The sequence below is a fragment of the Brachyistius frenatus genome, unplaced genomic scaffold (genome assembly GCF_029030835.1).
Source record: "Brachyistius frenatus isolate BFR_SWC_R1_liver_20210118 unplaced genomic scaffold, ASM2903083v1 Contig_157, whole genome shotgun sequence".
Taxonomy (NCBI): Eukaryota; Metazoa; Chordata; class Actinopteri; family Embiotocidae; genus Brachyistius; species Brachyistius frenatus.
This window is the reverse complement of record NW_027210756.1, coordinates 789,012-815,809: the sequence shown is the minus strand read 5'-3', so window position 1 is coordinate 815,809 and position 26,798 is coordinate 789,012. Positions and strand designations below refer to the sequence as shown.

Below are 26,798 nucleotides of genomic sequence, written 5' to 3'. Positions count from 1 at the left end.
GAGACAAAGACCGTCAGTGAGTGATGTCAGATCATAAATCCTGCTAATGAACTCCGAGGTGATGATTTAAGGGGAGATTCCGCTGGAAAGTAAAATCCTTGTTATGATCTCAACTTTTTAAGTCCTTTGCTCTTTTCAGTGTGTAATGTGGTGCACAGCAGCTCACACACACCCTGCACTTAATATAACTCACACTCCCATTTACATTCAAGACCTGCAGAAACCATTAGCCTGTGCATCGCCAGTCTTACTTGAATGAAGGAGGTAGATGTGAAGGAGAGGATTGCAATTATAACATCCAAGTTATTCAGTCCTCCTGGAGCTCTGGAGACAAACAGATATGAGGCAGCTAATTTCAACACAATCCAATATGTAAAATGATAAAAGCATGAAGTGCAGTTGTAAAACCACCTGTTGTTGGGAGCTTTAACTTGATGCTGAGTGGTGATGAACATAGAAACCTTCCCCAGCCCTGTATCAGCATGGGTTTAGCTTACAATCAACTGTCAGCAATTATATTGACACACAGTTTATTATCAATACTGCAGTTAAATGCGTTTGTTTTTTTGTTTTTTTGGCTATAATTATGATTCAAATGTTGGGAAATTCAAAATGCTGAAAATTATTTTACACTTCCCCAGACAGACTGCTGAAGTTGCAAAGGCAATTCCATTTACTGCATTTTGTGTTTTATTACATATTGTTATTAAAATGTGCAGTTAAAAGAGTATGTTTTTGATTAAACGCTAAAGCATCAAGTAACATGTAGAAGAAGAACATATAGATACAACACAAGAAGCTGGAATACTAAGTAAATAAACACAGCACCTAAAATATGATGGTTTGTTTCCTTCACAAATGGCGTCCTAAGTCTCTTCCTGCTATTGCTCTTTAGTCACACAAAGACAGACTGGACATTTTGTGATCATATTCAGTCTTTATGATGTTAATAAATAATGTTACATAAGGTACAAGTTTAGTCAGAGCTGCCATCTCACTTTGCACAGCTTCAGAAGTATATTTCCAGACCTGTGAGGGGTGGAGTTTAATCTTATATAGGGCCAGGAGACACAAACAAGGGAGCATATTTCCCACAAGTCGACTGTCGTTCATGCCAAGACTACATAAAAATGTAATTTATGTATGCTGTGAATGGTATACTCTTTTTTTTTTGGCTTGTTTCCTGTCTGAGTCAACATGCGAAATGGATAAAACTATGTGTTTCATGAGTCAGTGTAAAACTGAACAGTCACAGAAACAATAGAAGTGATGTGATCATGCACCAAATTGGGAGTCATAAACACTGCATGTCAGAGTAAGTAAAGGACAGTTTGTGTGGGTCTGAACTAAATTAAATACTTGCCAATGTTTTGAAATGATTGTTATAATCAGCACTGTGTGTTGCAAAGCACACTGGCTTTATTTCACAACATCAAAAGGTCTCATTCACAGCACCCACAGCGCTGTCCCCACCCAAGTAATATAACCCAAGATATGAAATATGATTTCCCTCCTTTCCTTTGTGTTCATTGGTGTAGCAGAGTCTACATCAGAGTTCTCACTCAGACACCTTCCCAGCCAGATGGGGCCACTAGTCCAGACTTTGCCTACTGTACGCCGTCTCACAGTCTCTGTGGGTTTACATTGTGTAATAGCATTTGGAAAGAGGTCATTTTTGCTCTCTTTCTGTCTGCAATCTCAATTTTCAACCCCTGCATCTTTCCCAGTTTCCCCTCCTTCTAAATCCAGTACTGAGATGAAATCTGAACCATGGAAACTGGAGCTCTTATGTCAGAGGAAGTCTGACAGAGTTGAGCAGGCTGTGCTGCTCACCGTCTTTTTCCTGCCATGCCTCAGCCTTCCTGCTTAATTCTGCATGTTGCTGCCTGCACCCAGTACCGGTGGTTAAAGACCATTGTCATATAGTCTTATATGTAGTGAAAGGCTGCTTCTGAAGTATCCATCTTGCTTCAGATTTCAAACAATTTGCCTCTCGAGTCGGGTGTTTCATTGAGGTTCTTTCCTTTTTCTGCCAGACTTTCACTATGTGAGGATGTCCCTGCTGTGTTTAAAGTGATCTAGTCCCCTAATTATGCCGCCGTCCAGACTCCCTGGCAGTCCTCACCTAATTACGTCCATGTGTACACACTTGGCAGAAAGAGGCCTCCTCTCCTCTCCTCTCCTCTCCTCTCCTCTCCTCTCCTCTCCTCTCCTCTCCTCTCCTCTCCTCTCCTCTCCTCTCCTCTCCTCTCCTCTCCTCTCCTCTCCTCTCCTCTCCTCTCCTCTCCTTTCCTCCTTTTCAGCTTTATGTATGTACTCATTCAAAAAATTTTGTTGATTTACTCTGTATTTTGTTCTTAAGTATTTGAATGCTTTAGGATTTCAGCGTTTCAGGTGTTTGGCTGCTATTATAAAATGACATCAAAGTTTTTTGTGAACATAATATTCTTATACATACTTAGATATGCATGCAGATGAAGGTGTTGCAACATGTTTTTCACAGTGAAACTGAAACTCAGGGATATTGACTCAGGTGTCCTAAACTTTTGAATGTCTCCCAGCTGTAGCACTTACACGGAGTGCTGAAATGAGGTTGCCTTCCTGTCTGAACTTTCACTTTTACTTCATTAGCTGTCACAGTCGTACTTCTAGTCGTATGTTTGGTTGAATCTCTCTCTGGATTTATCCCTGCTTGCTTTTTTCTCCTGTTCTCTATCTCTTTCCTCTGATTGTTCTGTTGTGGGAATTTCAAAAACACTGGACTGAAATAAACACTCTGGGAGACCCAATAAAACTGCAGTGAATACTGTGTATGCCATGAACCTCTCTCCAGCCAGCAGCTTTCCCACAGATTTTGAGATCTTTGCCATATGTCAGAATGAAGCTGTTATACAGATCAATGACTTTACCTGCTTTCCTGCTCAGCCGAGCGGCTGCACGCAGTGACCTGCCACTCCATCAAGCTGATGTGATTTTTACAGGGCTGCAGTTCAAAGTGAACATTTTTACGTGGCCCTGCTTATGCCACAAGTTTTTCTGTCTGTCTGCCATATTTATGTTATTTAACACCCAATCATCAGGTTGATCACATGATCATATAAAAGATCCTATAAAAGTCTGTCTCTGAACTCAGTGGATTCCAAAACAACAATTTCAGTCTGATGAGACTTATGGATATACTTCGATCTTTTTTTTTATTTTTATTTTTTTATAAATTATTACATGTTTGTGCCACTGTTGTTTGTAAGTTTGTCCTCTCATCTGATGTGAATCATAGCTATGCACTGTTCTCTGCATGACAAACTCCTCCCCGGTCTCTCTCTCTGCAGTCGTGTGTCCCCTGACGTGTATGAATGGAGGAGTATGCAGCTCCAGGAAGCACTGCCTGTGCCCTCCTGGCTTCACTGGTCGGCTCTGCCAGTTCCCTCTCCAGCAGATGCAGCAAGCTCAGGCAGCGCGAGGCAACAAGCAGCCCGTGTACCCCTTATCTTTGAAGCCCGACGGCCAGAAATTCGTGGAGCAGTCGGGCTTCGGGCGCACTCAGTTGACGCAAACACACTCAGTTTTCACCTTACCCCTGACACAAGCGGGGCACCACTCATCAGAAGGTATTAATCATTTCCTTAATTATTTCTCAGTTTGGTTTGTGGTGTATTTCATCCTTCTGATGTTGACCTCTTCTCTGTTTTCAGTGCAGATTAACGTACGTGTCCACCACACGCCAGACACCTCGGTGGTCATTCAACCTCACCCAGCAGATATCAAGCCTCCTCTCAAGACCGGGTCGCGCCTGAGCCCATCGAGGTACAAACCAAAGGGGCGCTGCTTCCAGGAGACCACACCCAAGCAAGCCGTAAGTTTACTTACATGCTGCGGTGATAAATATTGAACCTGAAACACGAGTTTGTCATTTCCTCTAATAACCTCTCTCTGTTTTGGTGCTTTAGTGCAACAGCACCCCGCTCCCTGTTCTGACCAATCAGGAGGACTGCTGTGGCAGTGTGGGGAATTCATGGGGACAAAACAAGTGTTATCAGTGCCCCAAACTACCAAGTGAGTCACATTGTACTTCATGTACTGTCTTATTTAATTGTCAAAAAGCTCTAAATCACTTTTCCAGCCTTGTAAATGTGACACTCTTTGTTCATCACATCCAGTGTTTATAATCAAAATGTGACAAAAAAATTGTTTTCTTCCTTGTTACATTTTTATCCAGTCAACATCTTGTGTGTTCCTAAAAATAAATTACTGTTTATTGAGCCAAAAATGTCAAGCATTCCCACCAATTTATACCCTCCACTTTATGAAATTATGGCCCTGGATTAAAACAATCACTTCATACCTCTATAAAAAAAAAAAGTGTTTGAATGTGTACATGAAAGTTAGTTGTAAGGTGGGGTGGGGAGTGTGTGAAATGTTGGGAAGGAGAAAACGGAAGAAATTACGGCAATTACACACAGACAGTGAGACAGAGAGAGCGAATGTGGAAAATAACCCTCTACTTAAGCATGTTCCTATGGGCCTGCCCAGCGCAGGACTGTCATCATACTGCACAAGATTGAATTTCAAGAAAATCTTGGCTACTCACGTTTTTCCACTCCGCTATTATTCCGTCTCTCAGCTCTGGCTCAGACAATGCGGTCTTTAACAAAACCTGATACTGTACGTCTGCTTAGTCTTTAAACAATGGGGTTCTTGCCAGGAGTGCTGTCTGTTTTGTTACATACGTGTCCGTTTTTTAAGCTCCTCTTTGTTTTTTCATGAAAATGGCAAAGTGAAGCCGTGATCTTGTCTCTCTTTTCTTTGTGCTTTCACAATGTGCAGTGTTCCCGCAGCTCTGTAATTTAACTGCCTGACATGTTTTTACTCTCTCATGGAAAGGAGCACAGTCTTCAGCCAGGTTCAAGGCTCATTTAGGGTCTGAATAAGAAGAGGAATGTTGCATTTTATGAGTTCAAACCACATAAAAGACCTTTTTCACTCTATTCTTTCACAAGCTGTGCTTCGTCAAAGGCTTCAGAAAAACCGTCAATAGAAAAGAAAAGAAAAAACAAAGAAAGAAGAAAATAGTAGTTTGTTCGATCACGAAATCAAGCCAAATATTAAAGGAGTAGTTTGACATTTGGGGATTTTTGACACTTTTTGACAAAGAATTCAGGTTGTTATGTATGAAGACAGCTGCAGGCTATCTTAAAGTTAACTTAGCACAAACACCTGGGAGATAGCTTTGTCCAACGGAAACAAAAATCCACTGTGATTACACTCCACATAACGCAGTGGGCTTTATTTTTATGGATGAGACAAATTAGACATAAAAGGTTTGGCAGAAGTCCTATTATGTGGTATTTGTCACTGTCAGGCCGAGCCAGACTAGTTGTTTCCCCTCTTTCCAGTGTATTAACTAAAAGCTAAGCTAACTAACGAGTAATGTCATCCAACTCTCCACCAGTAAATAAATAAGCTTTATTGCCAATGTCAAAATTCTACAAGTCAAAGTTGGCTACAGCAGCTGCAACTGCTTTTACACTTTATTAGTGCCAAAAAATGCAGTGCTGCCTCTGTAATTGGACTGTAGTGAAGCTTTCTATCTTTTTAGACTAATATTCATGCACGCATCAAAGGGATAATTTGTCACCATGGAGTATATTTATCCGCTTTCCTGCCAAAAATCACAACTTGTTATTTTAATGCAGATTAAACCAAGGAGATACAATTACTAAAGTTTTATAGGCAGTGGCGGGTGTGTTTTTTTTTTTTTTTTTTTAATTGGGACAGAAGAAGCCCAGGTATATTCAACAATTTCCAGTTTTAATGTGAAGCAGGATATCACCTCTCATCTTTTGCTCAATGCACAGACGAATGAGGTATCATTCTTCTCGTGCAACTCGCACCAAAAAAAGCAAATAGGGGCTTTTCCCAAAATGTCCATATACTCCTTACAGGCCTCACTATGCATCAAATGAAATCAAACGCAAAAGTATAGTCATGTCACAATCTATACCCTTTTTCTCCTGTCGTAGATGATAGATCCTATCACAGTGGATACTGGGTAAAAGACAGGGTTCAACCTGGACAGGTCCTCAGTCCATCACAAGGCCAACACAGAAAGACAGAGAACTGTCTTCTCTCTCATTCACACTTACGGCTGGTTTACAATCACCAGTAACCCTGGATAAAACCCACGCAGTCACAGGGAGGTGTCAGTGCTACCACTGCTACACTGTGCCGCCCATTGTGTCCCAATGAACAGTACAAATCAGAAATCTTCAACATTTCTTAATGTTTTTGAAGCTAGTGCTGGTAATTGTTCACTTTTTACAGCCTAAATGCTTCCAGGTGCTGAAGTTCGATGCTATATTAGGTGTTCATACTAGAAGAACTACAACTACTTTTTAAAGGAATTATTGGTTAGGGCTTTTACAGTTTTATTTCATATTGTATCCACCTGCAGCCCTTCTCTCTGCTTTTCTCAGACCTTTTCCTTGCTGTGTCTTCTCCTCCCACAGATGCTTCAGTCAAACAGACCATTGTGGAAGACTATGGGTCTACCTGTCCACAAGGGTATAAAAGATTCAACAGCACTCACTGCCAAGGTAACACTGTCAGCATGTCGCTCATAACACAGAAAATGTTGAGCTAAGAGTTCAGTTTGTAAGATGTTTCTACTATTTTAAGTTTTTATGTAGTTAATACAACTTCTGTTCCCTTGTGATAAAGCTGCTGCATCACTTGCTTTCTGAATAGATATCACCAAAATAACCTTTTAATTTGTTACACTTCTCCTTCTGGTCCTGAAGACATCAACGAGTGCTCCATGCAGGGTGTATGTCAGAACGGAGACTGTCTGAACACACTGGGCAGTTTCAAATGTTCCTGTAAGTCCGGGTTTGTCATGGAGAGGAATCGATGTGTTGGTGAGTAAGAGGCCTCTCTTGGTTTTGTTTCTACTTGAATGACATTCAATTTTCATTCCATATATTCAAATGTTTTGTCAAGATTGATCACCAGATGAAACCCTGTCGTCTCCTCTGTTAGAGTCTCCAGCTGAGCAGGATCAGTGTTTCCTGATAGCGTCTGAGGCCAGAGGTTGCGAGCACCCGCTGCCAACCCACCTCACACAGGAGATGTGCTGCTGCACGGTGGGCAAAGCCTGGGGCCATAACTGTGAAAGATGTCCTGAGGTGGGCACAGGTGAGTGATTTTCAATGAAGGAAATGCTCGATAAAAAAACACATTTTGGTTCATCCTGTAAAGGACATTATGTTCTGGTGAAATCTGTCATGCATGTGAACACATTTCAATTTCTTAAAGAGCTTATGATAAAAATTTAACCACAGGTTTCCTCTGTATATTAAATGAACACACTTTTCTTCTGTTTTGACATGTTGCGGGGATCATTTCAGGTCATTATGCAGCTTCAATGCGTTATTGTTCATGTGAAGAGTTTGATACTCTACTAACCAGGAAACATCCTTAGAAAATGTTAACTTCTGAGCTTTGCATCTTGTTGCTGTTCAGTGATGATTCTGTATTTGATTAAGAGTAAACATTTACTATATAATATGAATATATAAGTCAATTAACATAAAAATGATCAGCAACAATTGTTATAGTTAGTTAATGTTTTGAGTTTTTCAAGCACAAATAACAAACATTTGGTGACTCCAGCTTCTCAAATGAGAAGATTTACTGCTTCACTCCGACCTATATGATGAACTGAAATTAGTTTTGTTTTTTTTTAACTGTTAGACAAATAAATAAACTATATGATGACAATGAAATGGTTACTCAATTAAATAATCAGCAGATTATAACGAAATACATTTTAAGTTTCCACCCTTCGCACAATATACTCTGTACTTGGTGTCGCTACTAAATCAACTTTAACCCTCCCGTTGTCCTCGGGTCAAAATGACCCGCAGCTGTGTTCAACCAAGTTCTATTTTATTTCTATATTTTTATATTTTTTGGGATCATTGGTGATCATTCTTTAAAGAAACCCTCACAGCCTCCTTGTCACCAATGATCCCCAAAAATATGAAAATAAAATAGAACTTGGTTGAACACAGCTGCGGGTCATTTTGAAAATGATCAGCAACAATTGTTATAGTTAGTTAATGTTTTGAGTTTTTCAAGCACAAATAACAAACATTTGGTGACTCCAGCTTCTCAAATGAGAAAATAAAATAGAACTTGGTTGAACACAGCTGCGGGTCATTTTGACCCAAGGACAACGGGAGGGTTAATTACATGTTAGATATATAGATAGGTTTTATTTCAAGTTATAACTGAGTATTTTCGTACATGTTTTATACAGTTTATGTCGTTTTACACTCCAGGATCTTTTCTACTTGCAAACATCAAAACAGTGATTCTGAAAAAAAGACAAAATTTGGTTGCATGTATTTTTGCAAAATTCTAACAAACTGAAATAAAGTAAAAAAATTAAGTTTTCTCTTCTTTGGTATTCAGTGGCCTTCAGTAAGATCTGCCCTGCTGGAAAAGGCTACTTCCTCCAGAATATAAGAGAGACTGTGGCCTTCCCTCCCATCATCTTCCCCCACAAGCCTGACAAGGAAGGTGAGTCCTTCAATACGTTTCTCATCACTCCGGATCTCTTTAAAGCATCAAACATTTAAAATCACAGTTTAATTCCTCTCTATCTGTTTTCCTTTCAGAACCACAGCGGACGGTAAGGCTTGATTTATTTCTGTTTTTAATGCAGTAATAACAACTGGTTATTTTTGCTGTTGTGAAATCGGAGTGTCTCTTTCACTCAGGAGAGGCCTCCAGAGACGACGACCGCTGTGCAGCAGGCTCCCACCAGCACCAGCAGCCCTCGTGTGCCAGGTAAACACACCTCGAGTGTCATCAGTCAGAGTCATACATAAACCCACTGATAAAACATGTAAAAATGTGTCAATGTAGTGGTACTAAATGTACTTCAGTTGTCACTGTGAGGGGAAAGTTTCTTCCATGCTGCTAACTGCAACAACTGAATGGTGTAGAGAAAAGTTCCCTTTATGTAGTGAAGACAAAATTATCAGGACTAAAGTTCAACATGTTCCTCCTAAAGTCTGTCCACTTCATTTCTCCTCTGTTGGATCCACAGTTGTTAAACCCACCCCTCCGACAATCATCAGGATGACCCCCGGCAATGACCCCTTCGAAACACAGACAAAAGTCTTCCGTGAGTTTCACACAAACACTCAAATTGACTTCAAAGTCTGCTCTGTATTAACCCCATAAAGAGTTAAATCTTTAAGTGCTGGTTTATGTTTCATCCACCTCAAAATTTGAAAATCTAGCTCTCCACATTCCCCAGAAAGAGAGGATATTGTGGGGAGCTTTGGGTCCATTTCACACAGATGACATGATGAGCGAATAGCTTTTATGCATAAAGGTTATTTTAGATTGTCAACATTAAGACATGGTGCAAGAAATAAATATAAATGAGTCCAGTAAGTTTAAACCATTCGATGCTTTTATAAATTATTACACAATGCTATTGGGAACCTCGCATGTCATGTGCATTCAGCCATGAGGCATGAACCAGCCTGGAGGCTATGTTCACACTCTTTCTGTTTTATGGAAGCAAAGTGTTGTTATAATGACATTTGGTGTTGGTATTTAAAAGCAAGTTGTGTGACACAGACTGCATTTCCATGAAGAGAAAAGAAAAAAAAAAATCCCCAAAGATATAGCTGATAAACACCAACAGGAAACAGTCACAGGAGTTCTGGAAACCGCTGCTGCAATCTTTTCTGCTTCTGCTTCTTTCTCTTTTGAATTCTGGTCTGTCTTATGATGTTTTTAGAAACTATTCCTTCAGATATTCAATAGAGTCTCCTCTTCAAAGCAGCTTCAATCTGTCTTTCTGACTGATGTCTCTCATTGGCTTTGATATGAAAAAGTCAAAGGTATTTTAAAAGCTAGTGTGAACATGGCTGGAGACAGAAGACTTGAGGCATGGCATGAGCATTATCAGTTTTATATACACCGATCAGCCACGGCATTAAAACCGCTGACTAACATTGATTTTCCTGTTACAATGACCCCTGTCAAAGGATACATTAGGCAACAAGTGAACAGTCAGTTATCAAACTTAATGTGTTGGAAGCAGGAAAAATGGACAAGCATAAGGATCTGAGTGACTTTGACAAGGGCCACATCGTGATGGTTTAAAGGTCTCAGTTAGAGCATCGCTGAGGCGGTAGGTCTGGTGAGATGTTCCGGGTATGCAGTCGTTATGATCTACCAGAAGTGATACAAAGAAAGACTACAAGTAAACCTGCGGCAGGGTAATGGCCGGCCAAGGCTTATTTGCCCATGTGAAGGCTGGCCACGGTTTGTACGGCGCTGTGTAGCTATAGACCAGGCAGAGTTCCCATGGTGACCATTGTCCTTCCCTGAAAGCACCTACAGTGGGAACGTGAGCTTTAGTACTGGACCATGGAGCAATGTAAGAAGTTGGCCTTGTCTGATGAATCAAGTTTTCTTTTACATGATGTACTGAAGATGGCCAGATATGTGTGCATCATTTACCTGTGGAAGAGCTGGCAGCAGGATGCACTATGGGAAAAAGGCAAGCCTGCAGGGAAACCTTGGATCCTGGCATTCATGTGGATGTTACTTTGACAACTTCCACCTTCCTAAACATTGTTGCAGACCACATACCTCCCTTCATGGCAGCAGGATTTCTGGATCGCAGTGGCCTCTTTCAGCAGAATAATGCACTGTGCCACACTGCAAAATTTGTCCAGGAATGAATTGAGGAACATGGCAAAGAGTTTAAGGTGCTGAATTTGGTTCCAAATTCCCCAGTCCACAGTCTGATCGTGCATCTGTGGGATGTGTTTGTAAAACAAATCTGATCCATGGATCACAACTTCTCAACTTGTGCTACTAATGTGTTGATTCCTGCTACTATAGGGCACCTTCAGAGGACTTTTGGAGTCAATAACTTGAGAGGTCAGAGCTGATTTTGAAACACAGTGGTAGGGACCTACACAATATTCAGCAGGTGGTTTTCATGTTGTGGCTGATCGGTGTCATATGTTAAATAATAATGATGATATACATCTATGTATCCATATATATGCATGTTTATATATGATGTCGGCCCCTTCTTTGTTCCCTCCTTGAAGCAGAGACAGATGAATGTAGGCTGAGCAGAAACATTTGTGGTCACGGAGAATGTGAGAACAGCCTGAATGGCCACATCTGTCACTGTCACCCTGGCTACCATCTCAACCCGCAGAGGAACATCTGTGAGGGTAAGAGACAATGGTAGAGACAGCGGTTAGAGGAGGTGCAGCAACGGGACAGCGATGAAAACTGAGGAAAAATTCCTCATGAAGTTTCTTATGCATGAATTTCCACTGGCAAAAAAACAACCAAAAAGTCATGGTGGTTCCAGGAAATCATCTTTTATATTAGTTTCAAGCAAACTTTTCCCCTCATACTTACATATAGAACTGACTGGAAAATATGTGAATAAAAACCTGTTACTAAGAGTTCACATTAAAGAAGTCCTAAAGAATTTATACATCCATGAATTTCAACTAGTATGATCTCTGATCCTGTCTACTGGCTAATAAATGGATGCTGCTTTAAAGATGAGCATTAAAATATAAACTTTGGCTCTTAGATCTAATCACTCGCACTGTTTTCTGAATTAAAAAATACGTATATAACATTAAAGATAACTGAAAATAATGTTTCCATCTCCTCAGAAAATAACAGGTTTTTGTATATTTATTAATATTGTCTGGGTCCAAACTGATTCTCATTATGCTGTTTATGTCTTGACTGTAAAGACCCATTCACATAACAGTATTCAAAGATAATTGCACCTGTTCAGATAGTCAAGGCATTAAGTATAATAATCATAGTCATTTTTTTGGCTTATGCAATTGAGCAGACTTCAATTGGTGCAAGTTAAATCTTTTTTAAGCTTTCAAAAGAAGTGTTTGCGCACAGATTCAAACTAAGAATGGTCAAAATTTAAGGCAGCAGAGGCAAATTTATCCCAACTTTTTGTGTCTTTTGTCAGTCAAGCTGGTTGAAAATGCTGAATCCCAACAAGTCTGAGACTAAATTATGTTTTTAAATGCACTTATATTTCTGTTTAGGTGTGTACAGAATTTTGAGAGTGAAATTAATTTACTTATAATATTAGAAAAGTGTAGTATTTTTATCATGCATGTGAATGAATTTGATATTAAGTAAAAGACAGTAGATTTTACACATGGCAGATACAGTTATCACCACTAAAGAAATAAGGTTAGGGTAGGTCTTGAAAAATAATTCCTGGAATCTGACCACTTTGTTCTCTGAGCTATAAGACCCTCTGTTGTCTGTACAATATTCAACTGTTTGTAGTCACAGTATTTTTCACACTCACTCACTCTTGTTGTCCAGATGATAACGAATGTGAGTCTGAGCCATGTGGCCACGGCAGAGGTCTTTGCATCAACACAGAGGGAGGGTACAAATGCCTCTGTCGCCAGGGATACAAGCACATGGTGCAGCATGGGAGACTTAAATGCATTGGTAAGTTTGATTGAGTGATTGCCATGTTTATATTGTCTTTACTACGGGCTATCTGATCCTGTATTGGCTCTAACCTTTTTGTTTTACAGATGTGAATGAATGCGCCAAGCAAGACATCTGTGGTGTCGGAGGCCAGTGTGTGAACCTGCCCGGTTCTTATAAATGTGAATGTCACAGCGGCTTTAGGAGCAAGTCACACCGTCATCCAGCCTGTGAAGGTACAAAGACACTGATTATTGACAGTACATTAGTGCACAGGCTTTTCCCTGACACAACACGTATTATGTGTGTGTTGATATAATGTGTGTTTTATGTGTTTGTGAATATATGTGCAAATATTAACATTTAAAAACCATGTAAAACACATTTATTCCAGACATAAACGAGTGTTTGAATCCCAACACTTGTCCCAATGAGCAGTGTGAGAACACGCTGGGCTCCTATGAGTGTGTTCCTTGCTTGCCTGGTCACGAGGCCCACGCTGGCACCTGCTACGGTCAGTGCAACCCTGTTATACAAGATTCATCACTTATTAACTATTTAAAATCTCTTTTTTTCTGGTTCTGTGTTTCTGTGGGCATTATCCAATTATTATTATGCTAAAATAAAAAATAAAAATTGGTCGGCACGGTGGTGCAGTGGTTAGCACTGTCACCTCACAGCAAAAAAGGTTCCGGGTTCGAATCCGGTCCTGGGCCTTTCTGTGCGGAGTTTGCATGTTCTCCCTGTGCTTGCGTGGGTTCTCTCCGGGTTCTCTGGCTTCCTCCCATCATCCAAAAACATGCACCTCAGGTCAGGTTACCTGGCGCCGCGCTAGTGGTAGCCTGCTGCAGCATCTCCCCCCTGAGAGCCCCCCTGCTGTAGTGAAGAAATTTCCCCTCGGGGATTAATAAAGTGTATAAAATCAAAAAATCAAAAATAAAATGTAAAAAAAAAAGTAAACCTGCTTGGGTTAGGATATAAGGTAGCAGCACTGAAATAATGTACAATATATTAGTAGGAGTTAATCTATGGAAAATACCATGGATATTACTTCAGTATTGTGAATTTGCCCTGTAGTGATGATAAAAAATGTTTCTTGAAAAAAAAAAACCAGCCATCCAAAACAAGTTAACAATACGTAGTTGAACTGGGCAAGAGTCCACATAGGAAACAAATGTGTCAATGCACCGTTAATCTGTCCTACATGTTTCTCCAGATATTAATGAGTGTCAGAAACCCGGCATCTGTCCGAACGGCCGCTGTGAGAACCTCCCTGGTACTTACCGCTGCCTGTGCAACGAGGGCTTCCTCCCATCTGCAGACAGCAAAGGTTGCAGTGGTAAGTCATACCCACCAAACCTTTACATGACACTACATGGAATAATTTACTGGCTGTTTTATGCACCCGTAATGCAATGAGGAAGGTGTGTTTTGCAGATTTGAACCCCCGTATTTTTTTATTTCTCCCAAACAGACATTGATGAGTGCGAGGACGTTCGGCTATGTGCTTACGGCCGCTGCATCAATACAGATGGCTCCTTCAAGTGCCAGTGCTACCCAGGATACCAGCGCACACAGGAGGGAAGCCACTGTGAAGGCATGAATTATTCAAGAATTTGTGTGTTTATTTAATGTTTACATAGAACAGATCGTCAATTGTCTATCACCAGAAAGTGTTAGGATTATATTAAAGTCACTGGATAGTCCATCAACACTGGACTGTCCAAACAAAGTCTTCACAACTTCGGGGAAGGTGCAGAGCTACATATCCTAACATTGTTTTTATTTCCTTCCCTTCAGATATCAATGAGTGTGAGAGGCCGTCAAGCTGTCAGAGAGGCCGCTGTATCAACAGCATGGGCTCATTCCACTGCGAGTGCCAGAAGGGCTACACAGTGGTCGGAGGCAGGGGATGCCAAGGTCAGTCTCTTCAAAATAACTCGTGTGTGGTAGATTTTCCTCATATTTATTAATTTATAAATAAATGTATTAATGTTTTTTTTTTTTTTTATAGAATCTTTATCTTCAACATATTTAGTTCATTTTTTATTATTTTATCTGTAATAATACAGATAAACAGTGTTTTTATTTTTGTCAAAATGTTGCAATGAATTATAGAAGACCTTTTTTGGTGAAATATTTCAAGAATTTAACTAAATTCAGGCTAAATGTCTGAAAAAAACACAACAATAACCAAATGTTTTCTTATTTACAACTCAGATGGGGTTTGGATTGTAACAACAACTGAGAGCAGCCAATGTGTTTTCCCTTTCAGACATAGATGAGTGTGCCGCAGACAGAAGTCTCTGCCAGCCCTACGGCTCTTGTGAGAACAGACCCGGATCATATGTGTGTGGCTGCAATCACGGTTATGTCCTCTCAGAGGACAAACACAGCTGTGAGGGTAAGCCTGCTCTGATTCCTTTTGCTTCACTGTAGACCCACATTCATCCCAGGGTTTTAACATGCTGAACATTTAATCTTTGCCTGCCGCAGACCCAAAACTTTTCAGTTCAAGTCCAAACCCAATCTAAAGGCCTGAAATTCAAACAATTTTAATCACAAGACACAATTTCACTATAGACAATATCTGTGTGAACCAAAGCACAAACTTTAAAGAAAGGCCAGTAAGCTCAAGTCTATTTAAAGTCCAGTGAAGTCATTGGATATTCACACTAAAACCTCTGTCTCCTTTATTTACCACTCTGTCTCCTGCAGCAGTTCAAATGATAATGGATGAGAAGAAGGAGTGCTATCTGAACCTCGATGACACCGTGTTCTGCGACAGCGTCCTGGCCACCAACGTCACTAAGCAGGAGTGCTGCTGCTCCATTGGGGTGGGATGGGGAGATCACTGTGAGATCTACCCCTGCCCTGTCTCCCAATCAGGTACATTTGCATCATTACTTCCTATTTATGTCCAGAATATAGAAAACATTATGTCATATTCTGTATCTGTACACGTACTGTTAATTAATATCTTCTCCTCCAACCCAGCCGAGTTCCACTTCCTTTGTCCAAATGGACATGGTCTCTACTATGAAGAGGGATTCCAGTACAACCGGCCTGCCTACCACGGTATATAATTGAGTAACTTTAAACACAACATTTATATAGTGCACACCAGGAGTTAAACATGGACACAATATTGCACCAATACCTCCATTCTTTGATTATAAAACAAGTAGCAATTGAATTAAACACAGTATCATCCCTATCTGAAGAAGTTGATATTTTCTAATGTTTGCATGAGAAAAAGCTGTTCTCATTACGTTGAACAACACTTCCCATAATTCATCCCTGCAAGTGTTTCGACCTGTGAATCTATCACTGAAAAGAGATCTCTCCTTCCTTGTCTGCAGATATTGATGAGTGTTCTTTGTTTGCTGATGAAATCTGCAAGAAGGGTCGCTGTGAGAACACACTTCCAGGCTACGAGTGCTACTGTCAACGAGGCTTCTACTATGATAGCAACCTTCTCGAGTGCATTGGTAAGTGCTCAGATACACGCCATTAAAAGGCAACTCAAGCAATTCTTCACAAAAAACAGCTGTTAAAGCTCTTTTTTTATGCTTTGTAAAAGATCTGTGTTGTTTAATATAATGGTTGCACGTTCTCCCTCAGATGTAAACGAATGCCACGACGAGTCTCTGTGCACCAATGGTCAGTGCGTCAACACCGAAGGGTCATTTTACTGCAACTGTAACCGGCACTGGACCCCAGACTCCAACAAGAAAAAGTGTGTGATGGCAACAGTAGCAGGTGAGCAAACTGTCTTCTCCCAGCATTAATGAAGCTTCTGGAGGAATCAGTCTGAGCGTCGACCTTTTTGTTGTACAGATGTGAATGAGTGTGAGGACCCAGCGAACTGTAAGAACGGCCTCTGTGTGGATACTCCGGGGTCGTACTACTGCATCTGCTCTCTGCCGTGGATTCTGGCCAACGACCGGAACAACTGTGTGACTCCTGAGGAGCAGGCTGGTGAGTGCAGACCCTTTGCAGTAGGAAGGCTACAAAGAGGCAGTGGTGGGCAACAGCAGTTTAAACTGGGAAAAGCAAAACAGAGAAATAATTGTGTTGGTTTTCTTTTTAGACGCAACATATGTGACACAAATTCAATTTCTGTACCAAGTTGAAAAATATGGTAAAAAAAAATCCACAATCCATTTTGTAGGTTTCATTACTATGAACGACCTTAAAAGTCCCCAGTGTATTTTTTTTACATACAGAGATGGGTAGATAGTGATATTGGAATATATTTTATTATATCAACTGAGCTACACCACACAAAGCCTGAAAAAAGCTTGCTCTTTTCAAGGTAAACTAATTGAGAAGATGCCTTTTAAATAAAGTTACAGATAGTGATTGGAAAAATTAACATATAAATGACATATCCACACATATACCCATTTACATTTTCTGCATTTAGACTGTATTATTGTTTGTTTAAACAGCACATTGCTCATATTTACAGCCATTACTGTAGTAAACATGCAGAGTGGTTGAAATTTAAAAAAAAAGTGTTATCATATCACACTTATACCCCCCACATAGTAGTTCTGGCTTTGTTATGGCTGTATATTTGATAGCCCAAAGTAACTCCAGTCAGTGGTTACATGTATTTCTACAAATGAGCCCTGGATGTTCCAAAGATGGATGTTTGTTAGCATCATACCACATTGCAATTTGTTGTGCAGCTGTTTCATAAAACATTAAGCTGATGTTTTAGTTATGAGGATGAAAAAAACTTGATTTTGAGTTTAATCACATACCAGAGCGGCCAGGTTGACCCAGTCATCGAGTCAGGTTTTTGTGAAAACATCTGGCAGAGAACTTCACCCTTAAAGAAGGGTTAGACTGCAGCAGAATTACTTCCAGGAGCAAATTTATTGAAGCAATAGTAATAAGCGACAGTGGTGGCTATTCAATAAACATGTTGTCAGAAGTTATTGGTCAGAATTACTGTGTGCAAATGCAGTCAAACACTCAAGTTTGGCTCTGTACATCAACATGTGTGTCCCTGTCACCATGTCTTTTTGTTTGTCATATTTATGAACATGACCAAGCTGAGGTCTGGAAAGTGTCTGGTTGACATTGAAGTGCCGTTGCAGATATGCAGATGATGTTGTTCTTTTAGGCCATAATTCTAATGTGCACAGGAGTAGTTTGATTGTGGCAAAGCTGTGATCTTGTCCCACAAAAGGGAGGATTACACCTTTCAGTACAGGTGACAGGAAAACAGCAGTTCAAATTGGAAAATTTCAAGTAACTTATGATCTTATTCAGAATCTTGACACTGACCTCTGGTATTCTACCTTGGCTGTAGCAAAGCAGATGTTGTAGCTGGATGTGGTGACTCAAATCTTAAGTGCTGATAAAACCTTCTACAATGTATTTGAGCCTCCATAGCTTTGGGTAGAAACTCAAGCAATCACAATGGAAAGCACCTCCATATCAAGCCTTCCTTACTTAGTAATGATTGACATGGAAGAGATGCAAACAGGGAAGACGTCTTGAATAACATCACCTGGGTTTTGGGGAATGTGAAGTATGGTTGGCTCAGTACAGTCATGGCATTAATAAATTAATTAAGGATGGATGGATACTGTTGAGCTTAAATACAACTTCTATGCATGATTTCATCATGAATCCATTAATTTTAGAATGTATTTAGCCTTTGTTAAATCATAGATAACTGTGTCCATCACAAAGTCCTCTGTATTTAAACTGAAGTCAGAAATCGTGTGTTAAAAGTTGTTTTAAACTGAAAGAACTTAGGAAACACATTGTTGTAATTTGGTTTAATAATTTTTTAAGTATGGTAAGTTTTAGGAACAGGTTGAATGTGAGGCTTGTCTTGTAATATCTTCGAATTAGAACAGTTGGATCTATAAAAGAGTTGGAAAACCAGATAGATGTCTGTTTTGAGCTTGACATATGAATAGTTCGCAGACCCTCAATCCTGCAGGTTTCAGTGTAGAGACACCATATTGGTTTTTTATTAAAGTAATAAATAGAAACTTCTTCCACATAACAGTACACACTGGCCTACATATAGGATCCTTGCAAAGTGCTGCAAGAACCAAGCTTCCTATTTTAATCTAGCAGATATTAGTGTGGTTGCATTTATACCAGAGACCAGCTGCAGCAGCCTGCATGACTAAATTTATCATAAGCATGCAACACGTAGAAAGCTCAACAGAAAGCAAACGGGACATACAAGGGGGTGGACACAATAACATTACCCACTGTACATTATTATTATATAAAGCCAGTACAATATCACTGCAATAAATGCTACACCTAAAGCGGTTTAGTTTTAATGGGACTGTGTCACAAGTATGTTTATTAAACTCGTGCTGTACAGAGTGGAACAAACGTGTTTTCCACACAGTCTCAGGAAAAACTGGACATCTTACAGTAAACCTGTCAAGTGGAACATTTATTGCAGGACTGAATTGTACTCGATTTCATGATGTAGCACAAGTTTTGTTGTTGTTGTTGTTGTTATTGTGTCCACCGCCTACAGACGAAGAGCTGGCCCCAAGCAGATGTTCAAACTGTAACCAGTGTCTGTGGTGCCCTTTGCAGATGTGAATGAGTGCCAGGACCCCTCGTACTGTAAGAATGGGAGGTGTGAGAACACGCCCGGCTCCTTTCACTGTTTTTGCGACCCTCCCCTCACCTTCAGTGCAGCGCTGAAACAGTGCGTCTATGACGGTGGGTAAAAAACAAAATCAGCGTCGGCTCACCTGAGTCTGACCGCTCAAAATGAGTTTTGGCTTACCTCGACCTCTGCCACTCATGGTGCTCTTTTGTAATTCCTCCCAGTTTGTGTCCCATCTGGCCTGTACTGGCTTCACGGTGTAACATTTCCCCTTTTGCCCACTTTATAGAGACAGTTTCCTTTTCTCAAACACACATCACCTCCAGTAGTTATGAAAAAAGATATTGCATGCACGCATTTATGCACACAAAACAATATCAGTATGTTCAGTGTGAAAATAAGTGATTACATTTAGCATGTTTATTTTTCCAAAAACAATTTGTGTCACTTTTGTTTGTGTTATATATTGTGATTTTTTTTTTTGTAATAGAAGATTGAGCTCTCTAATTATATTTCTGTATGTAATATATATATATGATTCACAGTAATTAAACGTTTTCAGTGCCCTTGGACTTCCATTTATACACAGTAATGAATGTTAGGAATATGGGTGCTTTAATATTTTTAATTGACACTACAGAACTGTATTAGTATGGCAAAATTACATTAAACAATATTATACTCCATCTTCACGGTCGTAAAAGACGTGGCAACATACCGTCCCCACAAGCAACTGAGCTATAACAATAAGCTGTTTGCCTAATGAAACTAAACTGCAGCCATTATTCTTTCATGTCAACCAAACAGCACTGCGAGCCTGTTGTTTATTACAAAAGATTGGTAATCCGATTTCAATAATACTGCTCAGAAATGTCCTGTAAAGTTATGACCATATTTCAGTTTCTGAGTTTGCATCATCTTATCAACATCTTACACTACATTTAATTACAGTTATTTATTTGTCACTGGAAGCAGAGATGTTAAAAAGTGTACTGATAATTGTAATCAGGTTGCCAGATATAGGGTATATATTAATAATTCTTATGGACATGGCTGTGACTTGAAGTGTCATAGTAATGTATAACTGGTGCTCATTTTTTTTACATTTTTTGTTTGATCACCAAAACATTTATCTGTAGATTCTAATAGCTTTAAGTGTAAATAAATGATTAAAGCATATCTATTAAAGCATATTAGCGTCTCTGACCAGATCTTCATACTGTAGAAACAGTATAGTTGCTTTATTCAGGCCTTTTCTTTTGGTGTATCTATAACTTACAGAGGGAATTTACTTAATGTCATAGCAAGCTGGAAAAGTATCACGGCCACTGTAAGCTATAAAGCTCCCCACTGTATTACATGGACACATTTTTGCACTATGGCTGATAGATACTTGGACAGACTCCTGACCTCTATTACCCTCAACCTTTACAAGCATGTACAGATGTTAATGAGTACATATTTTTGCAGTTATTTGCTATTTAAGTCAGATTTATGTTTCACTGAAGCATATTTAAATGGTTTCCTAACTTTTAAATGTGCCATTTATTGAAATTTGACCACATGACCAACATCCATCATCAATTAGCTGATGCTGAATGTCACCAACAATGTGAACTGATGTAAACTGTATATATTTTAAGGCTTCATTATTCAAAATTGCATCCTTTGTTTATGTCACATGCTGAACACACCTGAAATGGTTCTTAAAGTTACTCATTTTAATTCTTCCAGTTGGTTGCAAAACTCTGTCACTTATGTACACCTGAGAATTTAACAGTGAAATTTCATGTGTTTTTCATCTTTTTTTCTAACTTAGATCGCACTGCAGCCCACAAGGATGTGTGTTTCCTGCAGGTTGATGAGGGCTTGATCTGCAGCGAGCCCAGGAACGGCATGGTGGTGACCTACTCAGAGTGCTGCTGTCACTATGGACGCGGCTGGGGGCCTGAGTGTAACACCTGTCCGCCCAGAAACTCAGGTGAGCCAACTAAAGAACCAAATGGCCTCTCGGATTTGACTGCCGAACTTGTACTAAGAAGAAGTTAATTGTTTGTGTTCAGAGATGTTCAGTCGTCTGTGTGAGATGCATCTTGAGACTGAGTCTGATGGGGAGCATGATTTCCTGGCAGCTTTCGCCAACTACAACCCCGGTAAAATCATACATCCAACTTTATACAATCATGCCATTTATTCTTCCTCAATAAAGCTTTATTTACTTTTCTCTTTCTGTGACACATTTTCACTTTTCTTCTGCCTGTTTGTTCATAAAAAGGTGACAGTTCAGAAGAGGATTCAGACGAATGCAGCTGTGCAAATGGCCGCTGTGTCCGTTCCTACCTGGGCACCATGTGTGAATGTAACACAGGCTTTAGGCTAGACCACTCCCGCACCCGCTGTATAGGTTTGTACTACTACATTTACAAATATACTTCTTTTTATTCATAAAAATACTTTTTACTTTTTAAGGAAAATATAGTAGCCAATAAAGGAACATTCATGTACATTTTCTGCTGTTGAATGCTGTTTCATTTTCTGTTTTACTGCTTTAGACTATACAATAAATCACCTCGGCCAAACCAATCTCACAACAATAACACCGTTGCACTGTTGTTTGTTTGTTTAAATCTTTGCACTATTGTTTAGTTAGTTTAATGTAATATTATTCTATTTTTATTGTAAATATTGTGACTTTTTTAAATTTTTATATTCAATATTTTTAACTGTTATTTTTATTGCTTTACCCTGTATAAATGGTGCTGTAGCGGAATTTTTTTTTTTTTTTTTTTTTTAAATCCCCCCTTGTGGGGTTAACAAAGTGACTATCTATCTATCTATCTATCTATCTATCTATCTATCTATCTATCTATCTATCTATCTATCTATCTATCTATCTATCTATCTATCTATCTATCTATCTATCTATCTATCTATCTATCTATCTATCTATCTATCTATCTATCTATCTATCTACCTATCTATCTACCTACCTACCTACCTACCTACCTACCTACTACCTACTACCTACCTACCTACCTACCTATCCTACCTACCTACCTACCTACCTACCTACCTACCTACCTACCTATCCATCCATCCATCCATCCATCCATCCATCCATCCATCCATCCATCCATCCATCCATCCATCCATCCATCCATCCATCCATCCATCCATGCATCCATGCATCCATCCATCTATCTATCTATCTATCTTTTTGTACACTCATTCTTGCTTGTGTTTATTTGCTCCAGACATTGACGAGTGTGCAGAACCAGGAGCTCGTGTGATTCCATGCAAGAACGCTCGCTGTGTGAACACTTCTGGCTCATACAAGTGCTTCTGCAAACACGGCTTCATGGCCACACGCAGGCCAAACGTATGCGTCCGCCGCAGAACCCGGTAACCTCTGTTTGTGTCACTCTGTGTGCCACCCTGTTTACCGCTATCTATGCAGACGCACACACACACACACACACACACACACACACACACACACACACACACACACACACACACACACACACACACACACACACACACACACACACACACACACACACACAGCCAGCCAGCACACGCTGTATGTACACTTCCCTCTCATAGGACAAACTTGGGACTGTGTGTACGCAGTAAACTGAAAAATGTGTTTTCATCAGAAGCCACATCATAGCAATGGCTCACATGTCATATACAAAACATATCGTTGTCAGCTCCTCTTTCATTCGCCATTTCGCATTTTAAGAAAGTAATCAGTACAGACGAGGAATACGTTTGTTTATTTGTTAAACATTTTGTGTAATTATTGTTTTTTTAAAACTGTTTTTGTAGTTTAAGTTTAAATTGTGCATTTTTGTGATATTTTTCTTGTTGGCATTGATCTTGTGTGAATCTCTGATCTCAAGCTGCCCATTATACTACTAAGTAAGGTTTCTATGGATGGATTTCTATGGTATTAATGTTGTCTTCAGCCCATGTCATATTTGTATACTTAAAGAAATGTTATGAGAACTTAAACATGACATACTATCCCCCTACACATTCCCATTAAAATCCACATTCTTTCATGTTTAATTCTAAATAATCTGATTTGTATATTTCAACCAGATATTGTTGATTTTTTTTTTTTTTTTTTATTGTACAGTTTGTTCAGACGAATGGTCCTGGTCCTCCCCCCTGTTTATTTGTTCATGTAAAATATGAGAAACCGGAGGTTTTTGTATAATTTAACATGTTCACCAAAGTTGACTTAAGCATGATTAAAAAAATGCACTTCGCAAGGATGCTAAATGTAGCTTATTTTGAAAAACCAAGACAGTTGAACATGTATTTTCATAATTGCAGCATCAAAGTATTTAGAAACCAAAGACGCTGTTGCGGCAAGAACAAATTCAATTAAAAAAGGAAATGTCAACCAGTCATCAATTTGTTCTTTTGTGTTAATTGAGTTTTGTTCACACATGAAGGCATGTAAAACAGAGAAAACAGCAATGCCTTATATCTTAATTTCAAACAGTGAGGCACAGAGTTCTCATACAGTCCGGTTAAGAAGTATGCTACACTGTACTGTGGATGATTCAGTGGTGCCTCTCAAGCACGCCTAGAAAGCAAATAAACCCAGCAGCACATGGCAAGTTCTCGATAGGTCTTCCATTAGGTTTACTAAGAAGATATTTTCCTAATGTACAACTCTGTAACTTTCATAAACTTGTTTTCTTTTGTTTTGTACTGACTTTGGATGGTTTGCATGCTATTTTTGAACATTTGTGAGATTTCTTACTTCACCCAGCCAGAACACAGATCTAACAATTCAAACCAGATATTTGCAGCATCTAGAACACTTTGGTTTTATTTTAGATGGAAATTTGATGTTCCTTAAGTACTGCAAATTATTTCCTGGAAATATTTGTGCTACCAAATTGTTGGCATAACCTTTTCAGAGCATGCACTGAGATTCTCGTGAATCAGACATATTGATACTGTTCTCTAAGATGTCTTTGATCACCAAGTCTAACTAACTTATTCCATTACAGACAAAAACAGGTTTCTATTGGACATGCTAATATTCTGCAGAAAGAACACAGTTTATGAGGATATGTTGCAAGAAGATAAAAAGGCTGTAGGTAAATAACCCCCATGACCAAGTTCTACCAGTATTTGGTACCCAAGGTTTGCATCTTGTGCCATCTGAGTTCACGTTGATCTGAATCTTTATCTGAAGCCCCTCAAGAGGTTTATTATATTTTGTCAAACAAGAAATGTCTCCTGATTTAAATGAAACCTAACATTTTCAATAACAAATAAATTATTTGCTTTGGTTTAATTGAACAGTTCGTTAACCAGCTCTGATTAAAAGGACACAAAAATCCAAATGAATGACTGATGTTATGAAATATTAACAGAGGCACTAAAATATAATAATAATAAAAAAGAAATAATGAAGCTACAGTTAACCATGTTCTCTTGTTTTTACAGTGTTAACTGACCTTCACACAAGACTTTAAGTCGAAAGTTAAGTGAATGCTTTTAATCTGGACCTGTAGTTGACAAATGAAGGAGCAAATCAACTGCTGTATTGAAATTTAGGAAATCAATCATTTTTAAGTGTTTTAATTGTTCAAACACAGAGTATGATTTCAATTTGGATTTATCAGATAAGTTGACAATGACTAGATAAGAGGAGTACCTCAGTGGAGTTGATTTGACTCTGAATAAAGTGCCCGTGGAGTGGTGGATATGGGAGCGTAAACCATGAAGCTCCCTGATGGTATCAGCTACCTGAACAACAGCAGCATCTTGTGGACTACTTGTGTTACTGTAATTCCTGCAAGAAACCCAGGAAACACCAGCACTTCTTTATGGCAGCTCAGGTACTGTAAAATCCACCTGTTCAAAGACACCAGAGAGGAACTGTGCAGAATTTGATGAGTATGTTTTAGTTTAATGTGTGTGTGTGTGTGTGTGTGTGTGTGTGTGTGTGTGTGTGTGTGTGTGTGTGTGTGTGTGTGTGTGTGTGTGTGTGTGTGTGTGTGTGTGTGTGTGTGTGTGTGTGTGTTTACTGAGCTGTGCTGTGCTGTGTTGTGCTGTGTTGTGCTATGCCTTAATGTGCTGTGCTATTCTGTGATGTGCTGCACTGTGATTTGATTTGTAGTCGTGATTTTATGTCAGATTATTTTATTTTTAAATGATTTGATATGATCTCTGATGATTTGAAGTGATTCGATGTGAGGTGTTTTGATGTCAGATGATTTAATTTGAATTCATTTGATTTGATGTCAGATGATTGTATTTGATATAATCTGATTTGATTTGATATAATATGATTTGATTTGTTTTATTGGATGTCGGGTTTTTTTTTATGTCAGATGATCTAATTTGAATTGATTCGAATTGATTTGACTTAATGTCAGATGATTTAATCTGATCTGATCCAATCTGATCTGATTTGATTTGTTTGATTTGATGTCAGGTGTTTTGATTTTGGATTGGATTGGATTTGATTGGAGGTGTCATATTATGGTTTTTACTGAGAAATATTACCATCCACTGATAAGTGTATGGTAATGTATGTATTTGTAACCAAACTTGTGACTCCGGTCACGGTGCCTGTCAGAGTTGAACATGATCTGACCACATTGCAGTGGAGTAATAAAGACTGGATTGGTGTCATTTTGGCCTCTAGGTAACTCTCCTCACTTCCAGGAACACGCAAAAGACAAACAATACAAATGGGGTAAGTAAGAGTATTTCTTTCCATGCTGGCCATCATAGAGAAATGTGAGAGAGGTACACTTAAAACACATAATTTTTTTATTGAGCAGCAAAACTGACTAGCAACAGAATTTTAAAATATTGAGTTTGATAGATATCAATGAAAGAAAATCATTCAAAATATTCACTGTGGTTATTTTTTGTGTGATTTTTTTTTTTTTAACTATTGGGGTCCTAAAATGAAGAGACAAGGCTAGCAGATGTTACAAGATGTGCGACAGTCCCAGGGTGACAACAATGAGACCACTGAACCTACCTACCTAAAGTAAAACTGCAAGCAGTGATCTGCGGACCCTCGCGCGCTTCACGTCTGGGATGCAGTGGGTCGGGGCCACTGGCTCCCCGGTGCGCAGCACACGAGGGTCCGCATATTCCCCCTTGCAGTTTAAATTTTTTTCTCAATCTTGTTCCTTATTATTCTTTAAAAAAAATGGCCTTTTTTTGGCGGCTTTAACATCTTCAAAAACTCATGAAAGTTGGTGCCTGACGCAAGTTTCGTGAGGTTTGGAGCATCGTTTGACCTTAAACATCAACTTCCTGAGTCACGGCGAAATATCAAAAGTTAGCCGCATCACCCTGGCTGTATATACTCTATACTATATACAAAAATGACTTTTGGGTCACTTTTTGGACAACATGCTATACTATGACTTTTTTTTAAATATTTTGGACAACATACAGTATGAATTTTTTTTTATCACTTTTTGGAGTATGACCTTTTTCTGAACTGAAATGCATGCCTCAAGTGGGGATTGAACCCAGTTACATCTCACTGAGGCAACTGCTCTAACCACTCCACCACTGTCATACTATAGCATGTTGTCCGAAATATGATAAAAAAAAGTTTTACTTTTACATGTTGTCCGAAATATGAAAAGAAAAA

The 26,798-nt window shown here is 39.2% G+C and overlaps 1 protein-coding gene across 5 annotated transcripts in view; it reads left to right on the top strand.

Moving 5' to 3' along the window:
• ltbp3 (latent transforming growth factor beta binding protein 3) overlaps positions 1-23,565 on the top strand; it is a 35,107-nt gene extending 11,542 nt beyond the window's left edge. For 2 of the 5 annotated variants that reach the window (XM_069716439.1, XM_069716435.1), the window contains 28 exons: positions 3,330-3,608; positions 3,693-3,853; positions 3,948-4,053; positions 6,507-6,593; positions 6,798-6,914; positions 7,036-7,191; positions 8,473-8,580; positions 8,679-8,692; positions 8,781-8,850; positions 9,113-9,190; positions 11,148-11,276; positions 12,424-12,555; positions 12,645-12,773; positions 12,932-13,051; positions 13,754-13,876; positions 14,012-14,134; positions 14,338-14,457; positions 14,813-14,941; positions 15,256-15,426; positions 15,535-15,615; positions 15,900-16,028; positions 16,162-16,299; positions 16,378-16,518; positions 19,129-19,257; positions 20,964-21,125; positions 21,208-21,297; positions 21,420-21,548; positions 22,399-23,565. In XM_069716439.1, coding sequence (XP_069572540.1) covers positions 3,350-3,608; positions 3,693-3,853; positions 3,948-4,053; positions 6,507-6,593; positions 6,798-6,914; positions 7,036-7,191; positions 8,473-8,580; positions 8,679-8,692; positions 8,781-8,850; positions 9,113-9,190; positions 11,148-11,276; positions 12,424-12,555; positions 12,645-12,773; positions 12,932-13,051; positions 13,754-13,876; positions 14,012-14,134; positions 14,338-14,457; positions 14,813-14,941; positions 15,256-15,426; positions 15,535-15,615; positions 15,900-16,028; positions 16,162-16,299; positions 16,378-16,518; positions 19,129-19,257; positions 20,964-21,125; positions 21,208-21,297; positions 21,420-21,548; positions 22,399-22,550 — 3,483 coding nt within the window. In that variant the 5' untranslated portion in view covers positions 3,330-3,349 and the 3' untranslated portion in view covers positions 22,551-23,565. The remainder of the gene's footprint in view (positions 1-3,329; positions 3,609-3,692; positions 3,854-3,947; positions 4,054-6,506; positions 6,594-6,797; positions 6,915-7,035; positions 7,192-8,472; positions 8,581-8,678; positions 8,693-8,780; positions 8,851-9,112; positions 9,191-11,147; positions 11,277-12,423; positions 12,556-12,644; positions 12,774-12,931; positions 13,052-13,753; positions 13,877-14,011; positions 14,135-14,337; positions 14,458-14,812; positions 14,942-15,255; positions 15,427-15,534; positions 15,616-15,899; positions 16,029-16,161; positions 16,300-16,377; positions 16,519-19,128; positions 19,258-20,963; positions 21,126-21,207; positions 21,298-21,419; positions 21,549-22,398) is intronic. The other 3 variants (XM_069716436.1, XM_069716437.1, XM_069716438.1) reach the window with 3 other exon arrangements.
• The last annotated feature ends 3,233 nt before the right edge of the window (positions 23,566-26,798 follow it).